Here is an 18,770-nt window from a genome sequence, read left to right as displayed (position 1 = left end):
TATTGGCAGATTTATTTATTTATACAATATCTTGTGGCTCCCATACTTAGAGAAACATCTCCTAAGATTGTTGTAATAAATGCTTTTTGGTCATAATTGTGTTAATTTTACTAATTTTTAAAAATATCAGAAAAATATTGTATGAAGAGCCGTAAAGAAAGGAATCTGGGCCAGGCACGGTGGCTCACGCCTGTAATCCCAGCACTTTGGGAGGCTGAGGCGGGTGGATCACGAGGTCAAGAGATCGAGACCATCCTGGCTAACATGGTGAAAACCCATCTCTACTAAAAATACAAAAGATTAGCTGGGAGTGGTGGCGGGCACCTGTAGTCCCAGCTACTCGGGAGGCTGAGGCAGGAGAATGGCATGAATGCAGGAGGCGGAGCTTGCAGTGAGCAGAGATCGCGCCACTGCACTCCAGCCTGGGCGACAGAGCAAGACTCCGTCTCAAAAGAAAAAAAAAAAAGAATCTGGAGATTTAGGTCTAGTCTTCCTTTGGTACAAGCCAGCACAGTGTGATTTGGAATACTTTGTTTACCTTGTCTTTATCACAGTTTGAAATCTCTTTGTAAAATAAGGTGAATAGATTAGATGATTTCTGTGACACATATGATTTCAAAAGGTTAATACGTAAATTGAGGGCAAAAGCGGTTAATAAAAATATCCTCAGAAAAATAAAGATTTTCTAGTTTTTCTTTAGAAGTGTGTATTCATTCACATGAGATATATGTTTGTATGTCTGGATGTATTGGGACTTCTAAGACTTAATCTTCTCCAAACATTTTACATTGGACCATTATTAGACTTAGTTAGCATATTGGTAGTTTAGCAAATTTATTTATTTATGATTCTGTTTTCTGCATAGTTTACTGTATATATGTGTGTCCTTATTTATACTTTTATTTAATAAAAGCCTAATGAAATATTGTTAAATTAATGCAGCTATCTATTGCTGTGTAACAAATGATCCCAAAACTTAGAAGTTGAAAACAGCAGTAGATAAGTAATGTAGCACTTTTTGTTTTGTTTTGTTTTTTAAAAAAGTCATTTACTTTGAAACATTTACTAGTTAAGGTAGTATTTTCTTTAAGTGTTTTTTTTACATGTATTAAATGTAATGTGAAATTTTTAATAGCATAGTAGAATCCATTTTTTTAAAAAGTGGTCTGCAGCCAGGTGGTATGGCTCACTCCTGTAATCCCAACACTTTGGGAGGTCAAGGCAAGTGGATCACTTGAGGTCAGGAGTTCAAGACCAGCCTGGCCAACATGGTGAAACCCCTTCTCTGCTAAAAACTACAAAAATTAGCTGGGTGTGGTGGTACACACCTGTAATCCCAGCTACTCGGGAGGTCTGAGACAGGAGAATTACTTGAACCCAGGAGGCAGCGGTTGCAGTGAGCCGAGATCACTCCACTGCACTCTAGCCTAGGCAACAGAGCCAGACTTTGTCTCAAAAATAAAAAATAAATAAATAAATTTTTTTAAAAAGTGGTGTGCAAGACTTAATAGTGTTTTAGGATATTATTCAGTATGTGGTCATCTTTTATGGGAAATAACTTGATCCATATTATATTGGAATCTCCATAAAAATAATACTGTAATCATACCTTTTATTGATTATTTCTTAAGTAAATAAAAGTCTGCAAATCGAACTAAATTATGTTGCTCTTGCTGTTGATCTTCCATAAAAGATTTTCGTGAACTTTAATAATTACAGTTGCTTTTGTGGAAGTTTTTGCACCTTAAAATTTAAATCATTTTAATATGTATTTAAATTAGTTTTACTAGAAGTGAAACATTAGGAATAACACTTTAAAAACTTCTCAATTTGCATATCATAGACTGTAATTTTATCACTTTTTATACGGTAAAAAGTCATTTTGACTTCTAAACAAAATACTATGTTTATGTACATATAGTAAAATTTAAATGTAGGTAGGTTTGAAGTGTAAGAAAATAAAAAAGAAATTTTTTTCTCCACCTCACAAAGATGTACTTTTGTTTGAGTTTATATCATATTGTGGCTTTTCTATTGAGAAATATTTTTGTAATTACTTTAATAATCAAGCATTCTAACCAATTGATAAGCCATTTATTTATATAGAATAAATTGAAAAAGATCTATATTTCTAATTTTTTCATTTCTCTCCTTTAAATTGTGTTTTTAATTTCAGTTTCTGGATATTAGAAATTTTGATTAGGAGTACATTGAATTATCCAAATAAGCTTAAACATAAAAAATTGAAGTATGGACTTAAACTAATTACTGATATTACTTTGTGAAAGTGTTTTTCTTGCTGTCCCTTTTTTATTAGGTGAGTGTGGTCCAAGATTCAGTAAACATATCAGGACATACTAATACAAATACTTTGAAGGTGCCTGAGTGTCGTCTAGCAGAAGATTTAGGTAATCTCTGGGAAAACACAAGATTTACAGACTGCAGTTTTTTCGTGAGAGGACAAGAATTTAAAGCTCATAAATCTGTGCTTGCAGGTACTTTCTACTTATGGGGTAATATAGTACATTTTAAAAAATGCATTTATGCATAAAATAATGATACATAATCTTGTTACAGCTCGATCTCCGGTTTTTAACGCCATGTTTGAACATGAAATGGAAGAAAGCAAAAAGGTAAACATGGCTTAAAGGCTAATATTTAATTTATATAAACGTAAAGTAGTTGGGTGTATGTTTTAAAAGTAATAGTACAATGTTCTCATTGTCATACTGTGATAAGCAGGGAAAATTTTTACAAACAGGAAAAAAATGTGTTCTATAATAGAACAATAGATGTAGCTCAATGTGGATGTGCAGTCAATATTCCAGAGAACAGCTATTTTTTATGCCCTTCTGGTAGGTAAATTGGATAGTTGTTATCCAAAAGGATAGTTATCCAAAGGACTATTCTGGTCCATAGCTATTTGAGAAGTCTCTGTTCAAGGTATATATTCTCCCTTTGTAAGACTTTATGGATTGATTTTTGGAATCTGTTTTCTAGCAACAAAAATAACATAGATGACATCAGTATTATTGTATACCAACTGTAATCAGGATGTTACCTACTTGACTTCCCCAGATGTTTCTCTTTTACTTGTCATCATGAAATGTAATTATGTTAGATATCAGAGGTTGATTCTTTGCTGTTTGCATAACTTGTGAACCATAGGGCTCCAGCTGGACAACTCTAGAGTTTTTTCATGTGGCTCAATTTTATTCTTTCTGCAGAACTAGATGCTGCAGTAAAATAACTGCTTTCTTTCTCCAAGTTTTGGTTTGGGGAGATGCTATGATCAGCCTTCTGATCACTTCCAAGTTGGGAGACATCAGTGATGTCATATACTATTGACATCAAGGGGTCAGAAAAATTTGCTGTCATTTAGTTAGATATTTAGCTTTATTGATCTCAGCAAAGAAACTAAATACAAAAACACGCAGTAAAAAAGCACTCTTTGGACTTGACTATTTTTCAGGTAAGCAAGGAAGTGCCAGTATATGATAATACATGCCATTTTTGCAAATGGGAGAATTCTGAGGTAGTGGGCTTTATTGTTACCTCTAGTACCTTGCCCTACTTTTGCTTAATTCTGGGAATTAAGAACTGTTTGTTACAGGATCTTAGGTGTTGTATTAGGACCTAGGGATTCAACAAAGAAAGGGTTAATAGCCAGTGTCCTTTAGAATACTGGTCAGAAACTTAACACAGATGTATTTTATTTGGCTTATAGTTTTCTGTTTGTTTACTTGTTTTTTTTTTTTTTTAACTGTTTTTAATTGAAAAATTGGGGCTCCTTTTTCCACATGGTGGTGCTTGGCTTGGTCTGAATATCAGAATATGGGCTCTCCAGCTGGTCATGGTTCCCACCTCTCCGATAGTGTATGCTTTTCCTCTTGGACTTGTCCACTTCACTTTGCCGAAGTACTTAATGAAGTTTACCTACCTCAATTTTAAAGTAGAATTTAGAAATATCTGTGTATGTATATTTGAGTTATACACTATTTTAGTGTAGATTTAGGGCTTTTAAATTACTGTCAAAGATTCACTTTGGTTCATTTGTGTGTACTTTTTTTTTTTAACATTTTTGTGTTGTTTTTCGATATCAGAATCGAGTGGAAATAAATGATTTAGACCCTGAAGTTTTTAAAGAAATGATGAGATTCATTTACACAGGGAGAGCACCAAACCTTGACAAAATGGCTGACAACTTGTTGGCAGCTGCAGACAAAGTAAGTAATTAGGTCTTAAGGAACCAAAATATACCCTCAAGCTTGATTTATATAGAAAGCTGTCATCAAATGAAAACTCCAAATAACTCGTATTATTTGTAGATGGCTCTTGAAAGCTTTATGAAATAGCATACAGTGGGGTAATCTGGAAATGAAATTTTTTTTTAAAAGTCATGATGTGAAAGTATCTTGAGCCAGAAGGAAGTGGCTTTTTTCATGGGAGAGTAACCTGTAAACTCAGTCGTTTTGAGTGTATATGGACTTCCATTTAAAAGAACACACACAGTGACATATATAATTTTCAGATATTTTTAGTCTTGAGATATAGTGCATGACCTTTTTTAAAAAAAGGAAAAAATATTAGATATTATGTAACTTAATTCTCTCCACGTAGAGATTGTTTTTTTATTATGACAGCATAGAGCAAAAACAATATTAATAATTTTATAATACTTTCTTGTAATGATGATTTTTTTGAAGGTAGAGAAACTGCAAAAAACATCAGAAAAATCTCTAAGCCAATGGTTCTCAATCCTAAAAGCACATTCAGTATACAAGTTCACATATGCATGTATGTATGTATATATGTACGTATGCATGTGTATGTGTCGATGGATGGTGTGTGTGTATATATACACATCATTTGAAAAATGTTACCATTGGGGAAATTGGACCAAGTGTGTATATGGAATCTATTTTTTCTGACAACTGCACATGAATCTATGACTGTCTCAATAAAAACTTAAATTAAAAACACTATTTACAATAGCAGCATCATCAGTATTAAATACATAGATATACGTTTGAAAAAAGAGGGTTAAAACCTACACATTGAAAATTACAAAGGTATATTATGTGATGCTGAGGTTTGGGGTATGATTGACCCCATCACCCAGGTAATGATGATAGTACCCAATAATAGGTAAGTTTTCAGCCCTTGCCCCCCTCCCTCTCTACCCCCTCAAGGAGTCCTCAGTGTCTGTTGTTCCCATCTTTATGTCCGTGGCATTACACAGTATACCTTTGTAACAAACCTGCACATGTATCTCCCTGTTTCTACAATAAAAGTTGAAAAGAAAAAAAGAAAATTACAAAATATGCCAAAAGAAACTCAGGAAGACTTAAATAAGTACATAAATCTTGTCCATGGACTGAAAGTCTCAATATTGTTAAAATGTCAGTTGTCTTTAAAACTGATAGTAGACGCAGCATGTTCCTCTCAAGATCCTAGCAGTCTTTTTTCTTTTTTTTTTTTTTCAGAAGTTGACAAGCTGATTTAAAATTTTATTGTAATAACTTTGGGGAAAAAAAGAATAAAGTAGAGGACTAACACTACTTGATATCATGACTTACTATAAAGCTTTAGAAATTAAGACAGTGTTGTATTGGTGTTAAGATGGGCAAATAATGGAACAGAATAAAGAATATGAATATGAAAATAGACCGTCACATTATGAATATTTAATTTTTGACAAAAGTACAAAGACAGTTCAGTAGAAAAAGGATAATCTTTAAACAAGTGGTGCAGGAGCAGTTGAATACCTACATGTGCACCTCAAACCATGTATACAAAGTAAGGCAGGCCTCGCATGGTGGCTCACGCCTGTAATCCGAACACTTTGGGAGGCCAAAGTGAACAGATCACTTGAGGTCAGGAGTTCAAGACCAGCCTGGCCAACATGGTGAAACCCTGTCTCTACTAAAAATACAAAAATGAGCTGGGTGTGGTGGTGTGTGCCTGTAATCCCAGTTTCTTGGGAGGCTGAGGCAGGAGAATTGCTTGAACCCAGGAGGCAGAGGTTGCAGTGAGCCAAGATCATACCACTGCACTCCATCCTGGGCAAAAGAGCAAGATTCCATCTCAAAAAAAAAAAAAAAAAAAAGTAATGCAAAATGGATCATAAACCTAAAAATCTAAAACCTCTAAAAGAAAACATAAAAGAAAGTGTTTGTGATGTTAGGTTAGGCAGAGATTTCTTAGCTGTGGCACCAAAAATTCTGTAAAAGAAAAAAAATGATAAAATAGACTTCAATAAAATTTCAACTTCTTTTCTTCGAAAGACAGAATAAAAAGAATAGCCACAAACTGGGAGAAAATATTTGCACAGCAGATATCTAATGAACAACTTTTATTCAGAATATATCTGACTTTTGTATTCAGACTATATAAAGAATTCTCAAAACTCAGTTATAAGAAAACAATGTTATTTCTAAAAGTAGACAAAACGTTTGAGCAAACATTTTCTGAAATAATGTCTGAAATACATAAAAAGATATTCTAGTCAAGCATGGTGGCTCACACCTGTAATCCCAACACGTTAGGAGGCCTAGGCTGGAATATCACTTGAGCCCAGGGGTTTGAAACCAGCCTATGCAACATAGTAAGTCCCCATCTCTACAAAAAAAAATTTTTTTAATTAGCCTGGTGTGGTGCCATGTGCCTGTAATCCCAGCTACTCAGGAGGCTGAGATGGGAGGATTCCTTTAGCCCAGGAGGTCAAGACTATAATGAGCCCTAATTGTGCCACTGCACTCCAGCCTGGGCAACAGAGCAAGACCCTGTCTCAAAAATGAAAGATACTCAACATCATTAGGTCATTAGGGAAATGTAAATTCAAGCCATCATTAGATATTCCTGCACATCATTATAATGGCTAAAAGTACAAAGACCATACTAAGTGTTGTCAAGGATGTGGAAGAATAGGATTCTCATGTTAAAGACACGGAAAAATTAGGGCTCTCATGTGCTGTTGATGGAAATGTAAAATGGTACAACCACTTTGGAAAAGTGTTTGACAGTTTCTCAGAAAGTTAAACATAAACTTACACTGTGATCCAGTGAGTCCAATTTTAGGTTTTTACCTAAGTGGAAAGAAAGCATATGCCCATACAGACACTTGTATATGACTAACAGCTTCAATTGTAACAGCCAAGAACTGGTAACAACCCAAATATTCATCAGCAGTTGAATGTGTAAAACATATTGTTGTATATCTATGTATGATGAAATAAAAAGGATTGAACTATTGATACGCAATAACATTCATGATTCTCAAAATAATTATACTGAATGAAGGAGTCAGACAAAAACAAATATGTAATATGTTATTTCATGTATAGAAAACTCCAGAAAATGCAGACTAATCTATAGTGATAGAAAGCATATCAGAGGTATCACCTAGGGTGGGGCAAGAGGGAAAGATTACAAAGAGGTAGAGGGAAACTTTGAGGGACAATTGGTATATTTATTGTAGAGTTAATGATGGTTTTATGGCTGTATAAACTTAGCAGAATGTGAACCTTATGTGTACTTTATTGTGTGTCAGTTATACCTTAGTAAAGCTGCTCAACATGTTATATAACATACACTAATACCTGCAAGAATGTTCAGTGGTTATGAATACGATTTATTTAACGTTACAATGAATTCATCCTTCAATACTGAGTGGTGGCAACATGCAGTATACTTGGTGGTACACATTAGTGTTTGAAGTAGTAGAGAAGAGAAGTATATTTATTAAGAATATTGAGTAATAAGGTAGCTTTTTAGAATAAATCCTACTTCAAAAATACGCTTATGCAAATTGCAGTTTCCTAAAGAAAATTAGTCTTTCTTCTAAGTGCATTCGTTTATATTTACTTCATATTAGGTTAAAACAGTAACTTAAAGAATTTTAAAATAATCTTAAATAATAATCTATTTTACCCTTATTTTCCAAGTTGCAAATGTATCATGTATTCAGGAACTTAGTTGGAGTAAATGTTTAATGGTTATGTTTTCATTTTGGATAGTATGCACTGGAACGGCTGAAGGTCATGTGCGAAGAAGCTTTGTGTAGTAACCTCTCAGTAGAGAATGTTGCAGATACCCTTGTCCTTGCAGATTTGCACAGTGCAGAACAGTTGAAAGCACAAGCCATAGACTTTATTAATAGGTAAGCTATGCTTGTATTTCAGTGGGCATGACACCTTCAATATTTTTTCTCTGGACTTTTTTTTAAGTATGTTTAAATCTTCAATGCAGGTGCAGTGTACTTCGACAACTTGGGTGTAAAGATGGGAAAAACTGGAACAGCAAGTAAGATGACATCAGTTTCTGACTCAAAGTTGCTCTACATAAGTGAGATTAAGTGTTTGCATAGCCTTTTGTTCATCTACAATAAGTATGAATCCAAATGTTACATGAAGCAAACTGCCAGTTATTAAAAACAAACAAAGACTACTTAGTGGATTCCTGAGGCTATGCTCCCTTGTAGGTCAGCTTCTAGTGCAACCTCGGATGGATGCTGTAATATCTTAAGCGCATAATGCCATGTAGTATATAGCAGAGTCCAGGTATTGCTAGAGATCTAGTCCATGCCCCTTCAGAAAGCATTCCAAAAAGTGTGGGAAATAATTCATTTACTCCTATGAGGAATGTTACCCTCCAGATTTGCTGAGAAAGCCTTTACATTTGAAGGCTGACTCACTGCTTCTTAGGTTAGCCAGGTACCTTGAGTAATATGCTATATTAGGCTAGCTTCCTAATAGTCCAAAAATGGTAGCAATTTGATATTCTCTTTTCCCTAGTGAACCTATAAGGGGTTGGATAGTTGCTATATCTTTCTAAGACTGGATCTTGTGAATATGAACATACTATTCTACTTTTTTCTCTTCTCTTACTTTTCATGACTTTTATATTCTTTGTTATTATTCGAAATCACAATGGGGAAAGAAGTCAATAGGTTGAAGTGTTTGCATCTGCTTTTGATTAGTTTTGCCTATAAACCCTTAAATTTCCTTTCCTCAAATTATCAAAAGTTGATATAAGAAAGTGGAAATTTTTTTTTTTTTTTTTTTTTTTTGAGACAGAGTCTCGCACTGTTGCCCTGGCTGGAGTGCAGTGGTGTGATCTCGGCTCACTGCGAGCTCCGCCTCCTGGGTTCACGCCATTCTCCTGCCTCAGCCTCCCAAGTAGCTGGAACTACAGGAGCCTGCCACCACACCTGGATCATTTTTTTGTATTTTTAGCAGAGACGGGTTTTCACCGTGGTAGCCAGGATGGTCTCGATCTCCTGACCTCATGATCCGCCTGTCTTGGCCTCCCAAAGTGCTGGGATTACAGAAGTGAGCCACCGTGCCCGGCCAAAAATTTTTAAAGAAGGAAATGAATTAGTTTGTTGACTTAATTATTTCCCATTGCTTTAATCTGTTTTGATATATGTTAAGTTGTTTAACTGAGTTCATCTTATTAGTTTGTAGATTCTGTTTTCTGAAAGTAAAAAGTAGTGACTACTTTAAAATTATTGGTTGTCTTGTATAATACGTTGGTCAGTGTATGCTAATATGATATCATTATGGCATTTGATCCTAGAGAAAAATTGTTTTGAGTTTAAAGTATACTATATTAGCATCAAATGGCAATTTATGATCCTTTGTACTTAGCCATTTTCAAGCTCTAGTTTTACTCTAAGGAAATACTTCACGTTTTATAACTTTTTCAGTGTCAAAAAAAAATAGCTTGTTTTGTACCCCCTTGGAGAAGCTGTATTCATATTCATCAATAGATATTTATTAATGAATGAAAAAGGTGTAATTGGTATCTATGTGATTCTAAACAACTAATTGAAATATTGAACACAATGACACACTGGTATTAGGCTGATGCAAAAGTAATTGCAGATTTTGGCATTACTTTTAATGGCAAAAACCACAATTACTTTTGCACCAATCTAATAATTTGATGTTTGCCAACTTAAAAAATTGTTTTGTTGGTATCAGCTACTATTTAGTTCAGCAGACATTACTCTAGCATCTTCTGTGTTTCAAGTACAATGCTAGGGTGCTGCATATAAAAAAAATTTCAAGGGAAAATTCTTGGTCTTGGGAAAGTTATCTAATAGAGATAGATATATAAATATATCATTTCATTATAATATGGTAAGTAATACAATAGAAGAGAATATGTACAAGAACTTGACTAACCCTGGAAATTTAGAAATGGCTTCCTGGATATAGCTGAGTCTTAAAACACAAATAGGAGTTAGCAGACGTAAGAAGGAAGTAGCAAGCATTGCAGACAGAAGGGACAGCATGAACCAAAGTATAGAAGCGTAAAGTAGTAGTTGATCATTCATTTGACAGATACTTATCCTTTATTATCCAGTAAATTCCCAAGTCACAGTGCACAGTATAGAGAATACAGTGGTGAGCATGACATATATTTTCCCTGCCTTCATGGAGTTTATGGTCTAGCAGCAGATTAAACAGCTAATTGCAGTAAAGCGTGATGATAGGGAATATGTAGCATACCCATAGGAGCATATAGCAGAGACTTAACCTAATCTAGGAATCAGAGCACAAAACTAAATGCCGGAAATATTGTAGAGGTTACCTTGGTGAAGAAGAGGGAAGAGAGGAAGAAAAGTACACCCCAGAAAAAGGAAATGAGATGCGCAAAGTTTTAACAATGAGAAAGAGCAGTATAGTGTGTGTGTGTGTGTGTGTGTGTGTGTGTGTGTGTGTGTGTGTGTGTGTGTGTGTTGCGGGCGGGGAGGTAGGTAATGAGAAGAAGCTAGAGAAAGTAGGCAGAGATCAGACCCTGAAAGGCCATGTAAAATAACATTAGAATTTTTAGATATTCAGAGTAGTAGGTGTCCAGTAAAGGGTTTTCACCCAGAGTGGGACATGATTAGTTTTGCATTTTTAACAATCTCTGCATGCAGGGTGGAGAACAAATTGTGGGGAGGTTGTGGTGGCAATAGTAGTTGAGAAACAAGGTTGAATACAGGTAGACCAGTTGGAAAGTTACTGGAGTAGTTCAGGCAAGAGATGAACGGTGGAAATTAGACTTGATTGGTGACAGTGGGGCTAGAGAGAAAAGAAAGTAAGAAATATTTTGAAGGGAGAATCTAATATTTGGATATTATTTGGATGGTAGATGGCATAAAGTAGAGAATTGAGGCAAGGAAGGGTAACTAGATTTGTTGCTTGAGCATTTATTTACGGTTATTGTTTGGTGAGAGCATAGTGTACATAGGGTACAATAAGCAGTTCAATATCAGAGTATAAAATGCCAGATCATGGAATGGGAGGTAGGAAGTAGGGAGTAGAGTAAGAAACCAAACATAATATGATGCTGTATTTCTCTTTCTAAAGAACTTGGATATGGGCAGTGGGAAACAATGAAGAGGGCCTCATATAGTCATATTTGTGTTACCAAGGGAACATTATGGAAGCTTGGTTTAAGAGGAGCAGGAGACTAGAAGACCACTTAGGAGTCTGTTGTCATAATCCAAACGTAAGATGATGTGGGCCTTAAACTGGGATTCAGGACATCTTTGAAGCCTTTCAAACCTTAAAATAAGGTTTTGATGATTGGAGAGGAGAGTCTAGGGTGACTGCCAGATTTCCAGCTTGCATCACTGGATGATGGTGGAAGCTTTAGGTGACTGGAAAGGTAGGAGGAAGAATTTGGGGTTGGGGAGAGGGATGATGAGCTCTCATCTGACAATCCTGAATTTATGGGTCTTGAGGCACATCCAAGTGAAAAAAACAAGTGGCTGCGAATGAACCTTGTGTGGAACCCCAATCATTGAATTTCATAGTTAAAATTGTGAAGAGTGGATGAGATAGAATTAGTAATGCATGTTAAGGGAGGAGAGTAGAGTCCAATATTTGTAACTCAAGAGAAAATCTGCCTTATAAGAGGCATGTAAAAGAAGAGAAAGGGACTCTTGAAAGAGCTGGTACAGAAATTGTAACAATGAGAGTTGAACTATAAAGACCCACGTCACATACTTTAAGGGAGCAGAACTTCCAGAAAAATTTAATAGTTTCAGTTGCCACAGAAGATACCAGTAAGATAAAGATGGTATTTTAATAAAAACAAATGATTTGAATACATAGGTAAAAAGCGTTCAAATATTTTGAAATTTGCAAGTTTTTAAGAAATTAACAGTGCAACAGTGCATTTTGAAAAGTATTCTTTAGTAAATATCTTTTAATTCTATTTTTCAGCCAAGCAACCGACATAATGGAAACATCAGGGTGGAAGTCCATGATTCAGTCTCACCCTCATTTAGTAGCAGAAGCCTTTCGAGCACTAGCATCTGCACAGTGTCCACAGTTTGGCATTCCACGCAAACGGCTAAAACAGTCCTGAAATCTTCCATGAACAGTTGAAAAATGGAATTGACTTTCACTCCTCCAGGTCCAGAAGGATTCTAATACACAAACCATAAGCAAGAGTTGTTTCTGTTATTTTGTCCACAGAACAGAAGCTGAAAAAGCATATTGCTTGCATTTCAGGTGGATAATTTATGGTTTATTCTTCAGCTTTAAATTAGACTGATTAATTCACTTCAAGGCCTTAAATTATCTTCAATGACTTCTCTTGTTCATATAATACTTTAATTTTTTTTTATTGTGCCTTGTCATTTTGACCAAGGCTATGCAGGATTGCACTAGCTCCATAATGCAGTAATATTGATAACTGAAGATATTAAGTTTCAAAAGGATCTTCCATTATTTTGCAAAAAGAAAAATGAATTTTATAGGGTTTGTCCTATGCTATCTCAAAGTTTAAGTTCTCTTTAAAAGCACTTGTATTGGAGATTACCAGTAATGTCTCCAATCTAAGTTCTATAAATATGGGAGAACCCTCTTACCTTCAAGGTAAGTTATGGCAATACACTGCTTCAATTCTAATTTATTTTTCATTTCAGGGGGCAAATATGCAATGAGTTGGCCCAGATTTTTAGTGACATTTATGATGTTTGTCTTGTATGTTAACTGTCCAACAAACTGTGGGTTTATTCTAAGTTTACAATTATTGAGAACTGATTGAGGTTAAGATTTCATGAAGAAAGCATGTATTGTGTGGAAGTAATTTTTTTTTAATTTATACTGACCTACATTTATATGAAGAATTCTGTACATGTTAAAAGTAAGGATGACCAAATGCAAATTTAATGAGTGGGCCAATTAAGAAAGATATATATGCACTTTTACTGTGTAACTTTTGTATGCTGAATGGTACATATATTTTTTGGCTTTTGAGGGAATTAATAAGGTATAATTAATTGTGTCTTAACTTTTCAAAGAAATTTTTAGATGGAGGCAACTGGGATGTTTGTGATAATAGATGAGAAAGACATCCTTGATTGTAGTTAAATTGGTTTGGATTACAGATATTCATTATTGAATTGACTCCTATTTTCTCACACTTTGGAAAAGACACCTGAACAATAAATGAATCCTGGATAGTCTACTCTCCTTCAAACAATGAACTGATACTTGCCTTTGGGAGATGCATACAAAAGGAGAGAACCCTTAGACTATGTCAGGTCACACTAGGAACCTCCCCTCACTCCCCGTTTTTCTTCATTGTGTTTCAGTTACTGTACTAACATTGTGGATGATACTGAAATTCTGCATAATGTGAACAGGATAAACTATTTATAAACTGCTTTTCATGGGCCAGTTCTTTATTATAAATGAATTTTAGCTTTAAATGCATATACACGTTCAGTGTTTGATAGTTGTGTTCTTAAGGGAGGTTTGTTCTGGTGCATTGTCCTGGAGAAGCAGAAGCAGTCAGTGTTGGGGTACCACATCTGACTTACTGTGGTGGTGACAATGTGCTTCTTAATGGCAAGATTTATATTTGACCACAAGGGAAAAAGTGTGTCACTGGAAAAAAACGCATATACCTATGTTTGCAAACATAACTATTCTTCAGATTAAAATTTGTATAATTTGTTTATTTAATGTTTGAATTCAGGACAAAAGAAAAAATGAAGCTTGAGGTGTTTTCAAATAGACCTTATTTTTGCTATCTCTTTGTTAGGTGTTAACTGAAGCAATTCGAATATGTCCAGATTCATTTGGATTCATATTTACATTGAAAAAACTCAACTAAGCATTTGTTATCCACAACAACCTAGAGTTTAAAAAGATCGTATTTTCACCTGTCTTCATTACTTTCTATGTAGTTTCATTCTTTGTCGTGGTAACTTAAATTTGAAATTGGAAGAATCTCTTGGGATAGAAGAAAGATTCTTACCTGGTGATGGAACTTCATCCTTCATCCTGTGTAAGAGTATTATGGGAAGTAGAAATTCACTTCCTTAAATCCATCGTAAGATTGAGCCTCAAGTTTGCAATATACAATTTTAAAAATACACGTACATACATACATATGTATACATTTCCAGTTTAAGATTTTGCGAGGGTCTTATAAGAAAACAAAAATTCCCTCAGGCTATAGAATTATGTTGTCATATATCAGAAAAGTACTGATGTATCCATTTATATCCAATGCGCACCACACCGGCACATTGTGATTTAATTCACCGCTTGAATCTATATTTCTAACCACAGTGACTTCAGTAAAAATACCGTATAATGAACATTTCAGCTTCTTCTTACTTACTCGAGAGTTTATTGCAAATCTTAAGGATTTTATTATAAAGATTTTTTTTTAGTTTGGTAGCACATTTTGTACCAAAAATGTCAAACACTGTGCTGTAAGAATATCCATGTTTGTAGAAATGTCCACTTTTCAGATAATATAATGCCTACCATTATACTAACAGAATCATATGGTAGTTGATTTATTTTTTTATTTATTATGTATATTTTTGGTATTGTGGGTTCTTGAGGCAATGATAAAAACACTTAATGTATTCTGACATGAGTGCTCTAATAGCCTCCTTCTCCTCATTTTTAAACTGCATACATTACTTTCAAAATAGGTATAGATATTCTGTCCCGCCTTTTGAGCTATTAGCCTGTTCCTGTTTCCCTTTGTCACCTAAGCAAGGCTTTTTCTGAGAAGGTAGTGAATGGTTTCAAATGTTGCATACTATAAGAATAATCATTGGGTAACTGTTGTTTAGACCAACACTTAGAAATACTATATTTGTGCCTTTTCATTTTTAATTTTAATGTGTGTTGATATTTGGAGCACAAATAATGAAGGTGCCATAATATGGCTTGCCAATGTTACCTCCTTGAATAGTCATGTGTCATTGTCTTGAATTGGTAATTGGAGAACCTTGCATGAAATATGTGATCGTGTGTGTGTGTGTGTATGCGCGTGTGTGTCTGTGTGTGTGTACATACCTGTATTTGCTTGGGGCTTGTGTGTGGTATGTTACAAAGAGTGAATTTCTGGAAACAGAAATCAGTTAAATGTTGAAAGTTCAGGTTAGCAGAAATATTTCATTTAAATATGCTTTACTTTGGAGGACAATTGATTAACAGAGGAAATGATAATTTTCAAAAATGTGATCAATTTACTGCATGATGAAATGTGAAAACAGTGCCTTTTTAGGACATCAATTATAATAAAATTGTTTTAAAATATTAACAAAGATCTCAAAAAGTTGTCATGAACATTATTCGTTTATTTTTAAACTGGATCTAAATAAGAGCTTAGATGGCCAAAATTAGAATTAATAATATACCCATTTAAATTTTGTTCATAAATTTAAAATCTTAATCAGAATTCTTTATAAAATGTGGGTCATAGATATGACCCAGTGTTACTCAAATAGAACAGGGATTGTGAAAATCCAGCTCAACATACTTAAGTATACTTGGCTTAGAGCCAAGTATACTTGAAGAGGTGAATTATTCTGACTTGGACATGCATGCTCTTTGATGGATAAAATAAAAATATTCAATTTATTCTTACAAAAGAAGGTGGGTGGGTGAGTGGGTTCGTTTTAGTGTTCTCAGATTATAAAGACAGCACTTTCCGCACACAAAGTGTATTTTACAAACCTTTTTTATACAAATTAATGAGCTCTACTTTATTTAAGTGTTCATGGAATGATGTAAATTTTAGGTCCAGTTGAACAAATATTGAGTGCCTACCATATGCAAGACTAACTCCTTACTAGGAATGAAATCACACAGTGTCTTCTGTTTGCAGTATGTGAACTTTATGTTTGAAAAGAAATTATTATATTTAAATTTTTTTGTTGTCAGAGTTTATCATTGTATACTGTAACCCAGTAAATTTTGCATTCAGTTTTAAAAAATGAAGATGTAACTTACCTGAGTCTCATTTTTGAAAATGAAATTCTGCAAAAATTATTTAAAAATTAGTTCTTGGGGAAATTGATTTTCAAGATTCAAGTGTATAAAAACTTATATTGAACTTTTCAGCCTCGTTTTTAATTAGCTGATGTTAATGATAAGATACATAATACATGTATCTTGTTGCTGAAAATATTTTTTGCATTTCAACACATTGAGTTAAAATAAAGTTGTTACTACTTATTCAAGATTAATGGGCTTATCTTGTGTTTATTTGAAGAATACATACTCTTCTTTTTCAGGTTGGTATGATGCTTTGCAAAAGAGCCATGTATTTGATATGATAAATCATGCATAGTAATTGTCTTTTCTACATAGGGGAGCTCTTATTTTTTGGAACCAATTGAAGACATTCTTAACTGTAAAATATTAATATGCATTTATTTTAATATGTATGAACCATCAATACTGGATGACTTATTCTAATGCTACGTACCATTAATGTAACAGAGATCACGTTTTCCCTGTCATTCCTATCCTGTCTTAATTTCAGTTATCCCAGACAATTTAATCATTTGATGCTATCAAAAAGCAAATTGGGGCAGGATATTCCTGAATCAGTTTAGTAACAGTAACGCAATTAGTGCTTTAAAATTATGGCCAATATAGTAGTAGAAAGGCACAGTGAAAAACCTTCCATGTACCTCAGACACACATACATGCACTGAATTTTCCCTAATAGAATGAAAGAGGGTTGAAAAATTTAGAACATCATCTATGCAAGTATAGTAAAGTAACATAAGTGGTTAATAATATTCTAAATGTTACTAATGAACTCTGTGTAACCTTTTGCTTCCTCTTCTGCTGCAGCCAGTCCCCTTAATACTTTGAGAACACTGGGATGTGATGTCTCCGTCTGCCACCCCAGAATCATTTGTTCCTACGAGAAGGCCAAGAGTGGTACTTGCTTTGATCACTGTTTTTAAATAGAAGACACATTGGTAGAAATCTTTCACATAATATGTTGCTGCTTTTGGGGGGGTGTTGGGGAGTACCAGAGAGGTCTGCATGCATCTGCAGTGTACACTGGCAAACAAAAGGTTTGTCATTCCCGTTGTCCTGTTGTGCTTCCTTTCCACCTCTCCCTGGCTGTTCCCCCACCCCCTCGTTCCTTTTGTAAAGGATGCAGGTGTAGTCTTGTGCCAGTCTGTGACATAACACCTGAACAATTTCTATGGTATCCTACCCATTTGCTCAGATTCAAACCAGGCCTTAATCGATAACAAGCAAAGAGAAAAAAAGGTGGGATTTGTAAATAACAATTACAGCAAAAAAAAAAAAAAAAACACTGAGAACTCTGCTATTCTGCTTAAAATAGATATATTACCATAAGGAGAGGTTTTTAGAATGTGTATTTTATAAAGTCCTAAAAAAATTGTGATGGTCATTATAATAGGCAAAGATGAAAAATGAGAATGGCATGAGTTGAAAAAAGGTACTAAAGTTAGATGCATTAAATTTGATCAACACCAGAAATGATAAAGCAGACATTTGAATCAGTAGAAGACAAGGTTGAGAAATGTTTCCAGATTATGAGGACAAGAATAGAGAGATGAAGAAAAAGACAATTCAGTTTAATTTATATTAGCAGTTAATTAAATGGAGTACCAGGCACTGTGTGGAGCTGTTTGCAGTGATAAAGTGGAAATAGTCTGTGTGTTCATGAAGTTTATTTTCTTGAAGAAAATGCAGTCATATAATAGCATGTGATAATTGTGATAGGAATACAAGAGGAGCCCCTAGCCTAGGGGTGAGGGTGGAAGTCCCAGATGGCTTTTCTGAGTAAGCGATGTCTAAATTGAGATTCAGTGGAAATTAAGCAGCTTAGTGAGGGTGTCATCCAGCCCATTATTTGAAGTCTTAGAGGCTGACCAAGGTTCATATAGAACATTTATAGAAATGAAAATGAAGATGGCTATATCCTACTGTGTAAAGGGAAGAAAGGACTAACATAAACCAGTAAGACAGGGTTACAGTTTATTATAGGCCTTATTAAAGGAACCTGACTTAACCTGGGAGGACTGAAGTGTTTCATATGGGGGTATGTCATGCTGATCAACAATCTATCAATCTTTATATAGTTTGGAGGGGGCTTTTTCCATTAAGGGGAGATTTGAAAGGAAACACTGAAACAACTTGAAAATAAATTGTGTAGGTAGAAGGGAGAAAGAGGAGTTAAGAGTGGCTTCCAGGGTCCAGGTTTTGCATTTGGCTAACTGGGTGGAGGGTAGTATTGTTCCCTGATACAGTAATCACAAGAATGGGAATATTTTGGAAAAAAAAATTTCATTTGGAGGCTGTTGAACTTACTGTTCCTATGGTGCATTCTGTTCCTATGGTGATTCAAAGATCAGATGGTTGTAGATGTGTGGTATTATTTCTGAGGGCTCTGTTCTGTTCCATTGATCTATATCTCTGTTTTGGTACCAGTACCATGCTGTTTTGGTTACTGTAGCC

At 34.7% G+C, this 18,770-nt stretch overlaps 1 protein-coding gene across 5 annotated transcripts in view; it reads left to right on the top strand.

Moving 5' to 3' along the window:
- SPOPL (speckle type BTB/POZ protein like) overlaps nucleotides 1-16,503 on the top strand; it is a 71,393-nt gene extending 54,890 nt beyond the window's left edge. For 4 of the 5 annotated variants that reach the window (XM_003822823.5, XM_034954066.2, XM_034954065.2 and 1 more), the window contains 6 exons: nucleotides 2,318-2,495; nucleotides 2,578-2,633; nucleotides 4,104-4,226; nucleotides 8,019-8,161; nucleotides 8,251-8,304; nucleotides 12,225-16,503. In XM_003822823.5, the coding sequence (XP_003822871.1) occupies nucleotides 2,318-2,495; nucleotides 2,578-2,633; nucleotides 4,104-4,226; nucleotides 8,019-8,161; nucleotides 8,251-8,304; nucleotides 12,225-12,369 (699 nt within the window). In that variant the 3' untranslated portion in view covers nucleotides 12,370-16,503. The remainder of the gene's footprint in view (nucleotides 1-2,317; nucleotides 2,496-2,577; nucleotides 2,634-4,103; nucleotides 4,227-8,018; nucleotides 8,162-8,250; nucleotides 8,305-12,224) is intronic. The other variant, XM_034954063.2, reaches the window with a different exon arrangement.
- The last annotated feature ends 2,267 nt before the right edge of the window (nucleotides 16,504-18,770 follow it).

The sequence above is a fragment of the Pan paniscus genome, chromosome 13 (genome assembly GCF_029289425.2).
Source record: "Pan paniscus chromosome 13, NHGRI_mPanPan1-v2.0_pri, whole genome shotgun sequence".
Lineage (NCBI taxonomy): Eukaryota > Metazoa > Chordata > Mammalia > Primates > Hominidae > Pan > Pan paniscus.
The sequence above is the reverse complement of the archived record's forward strand: the minus strand, read 5'-3'. Positions and strand labels throughout refer to the sequence as shown.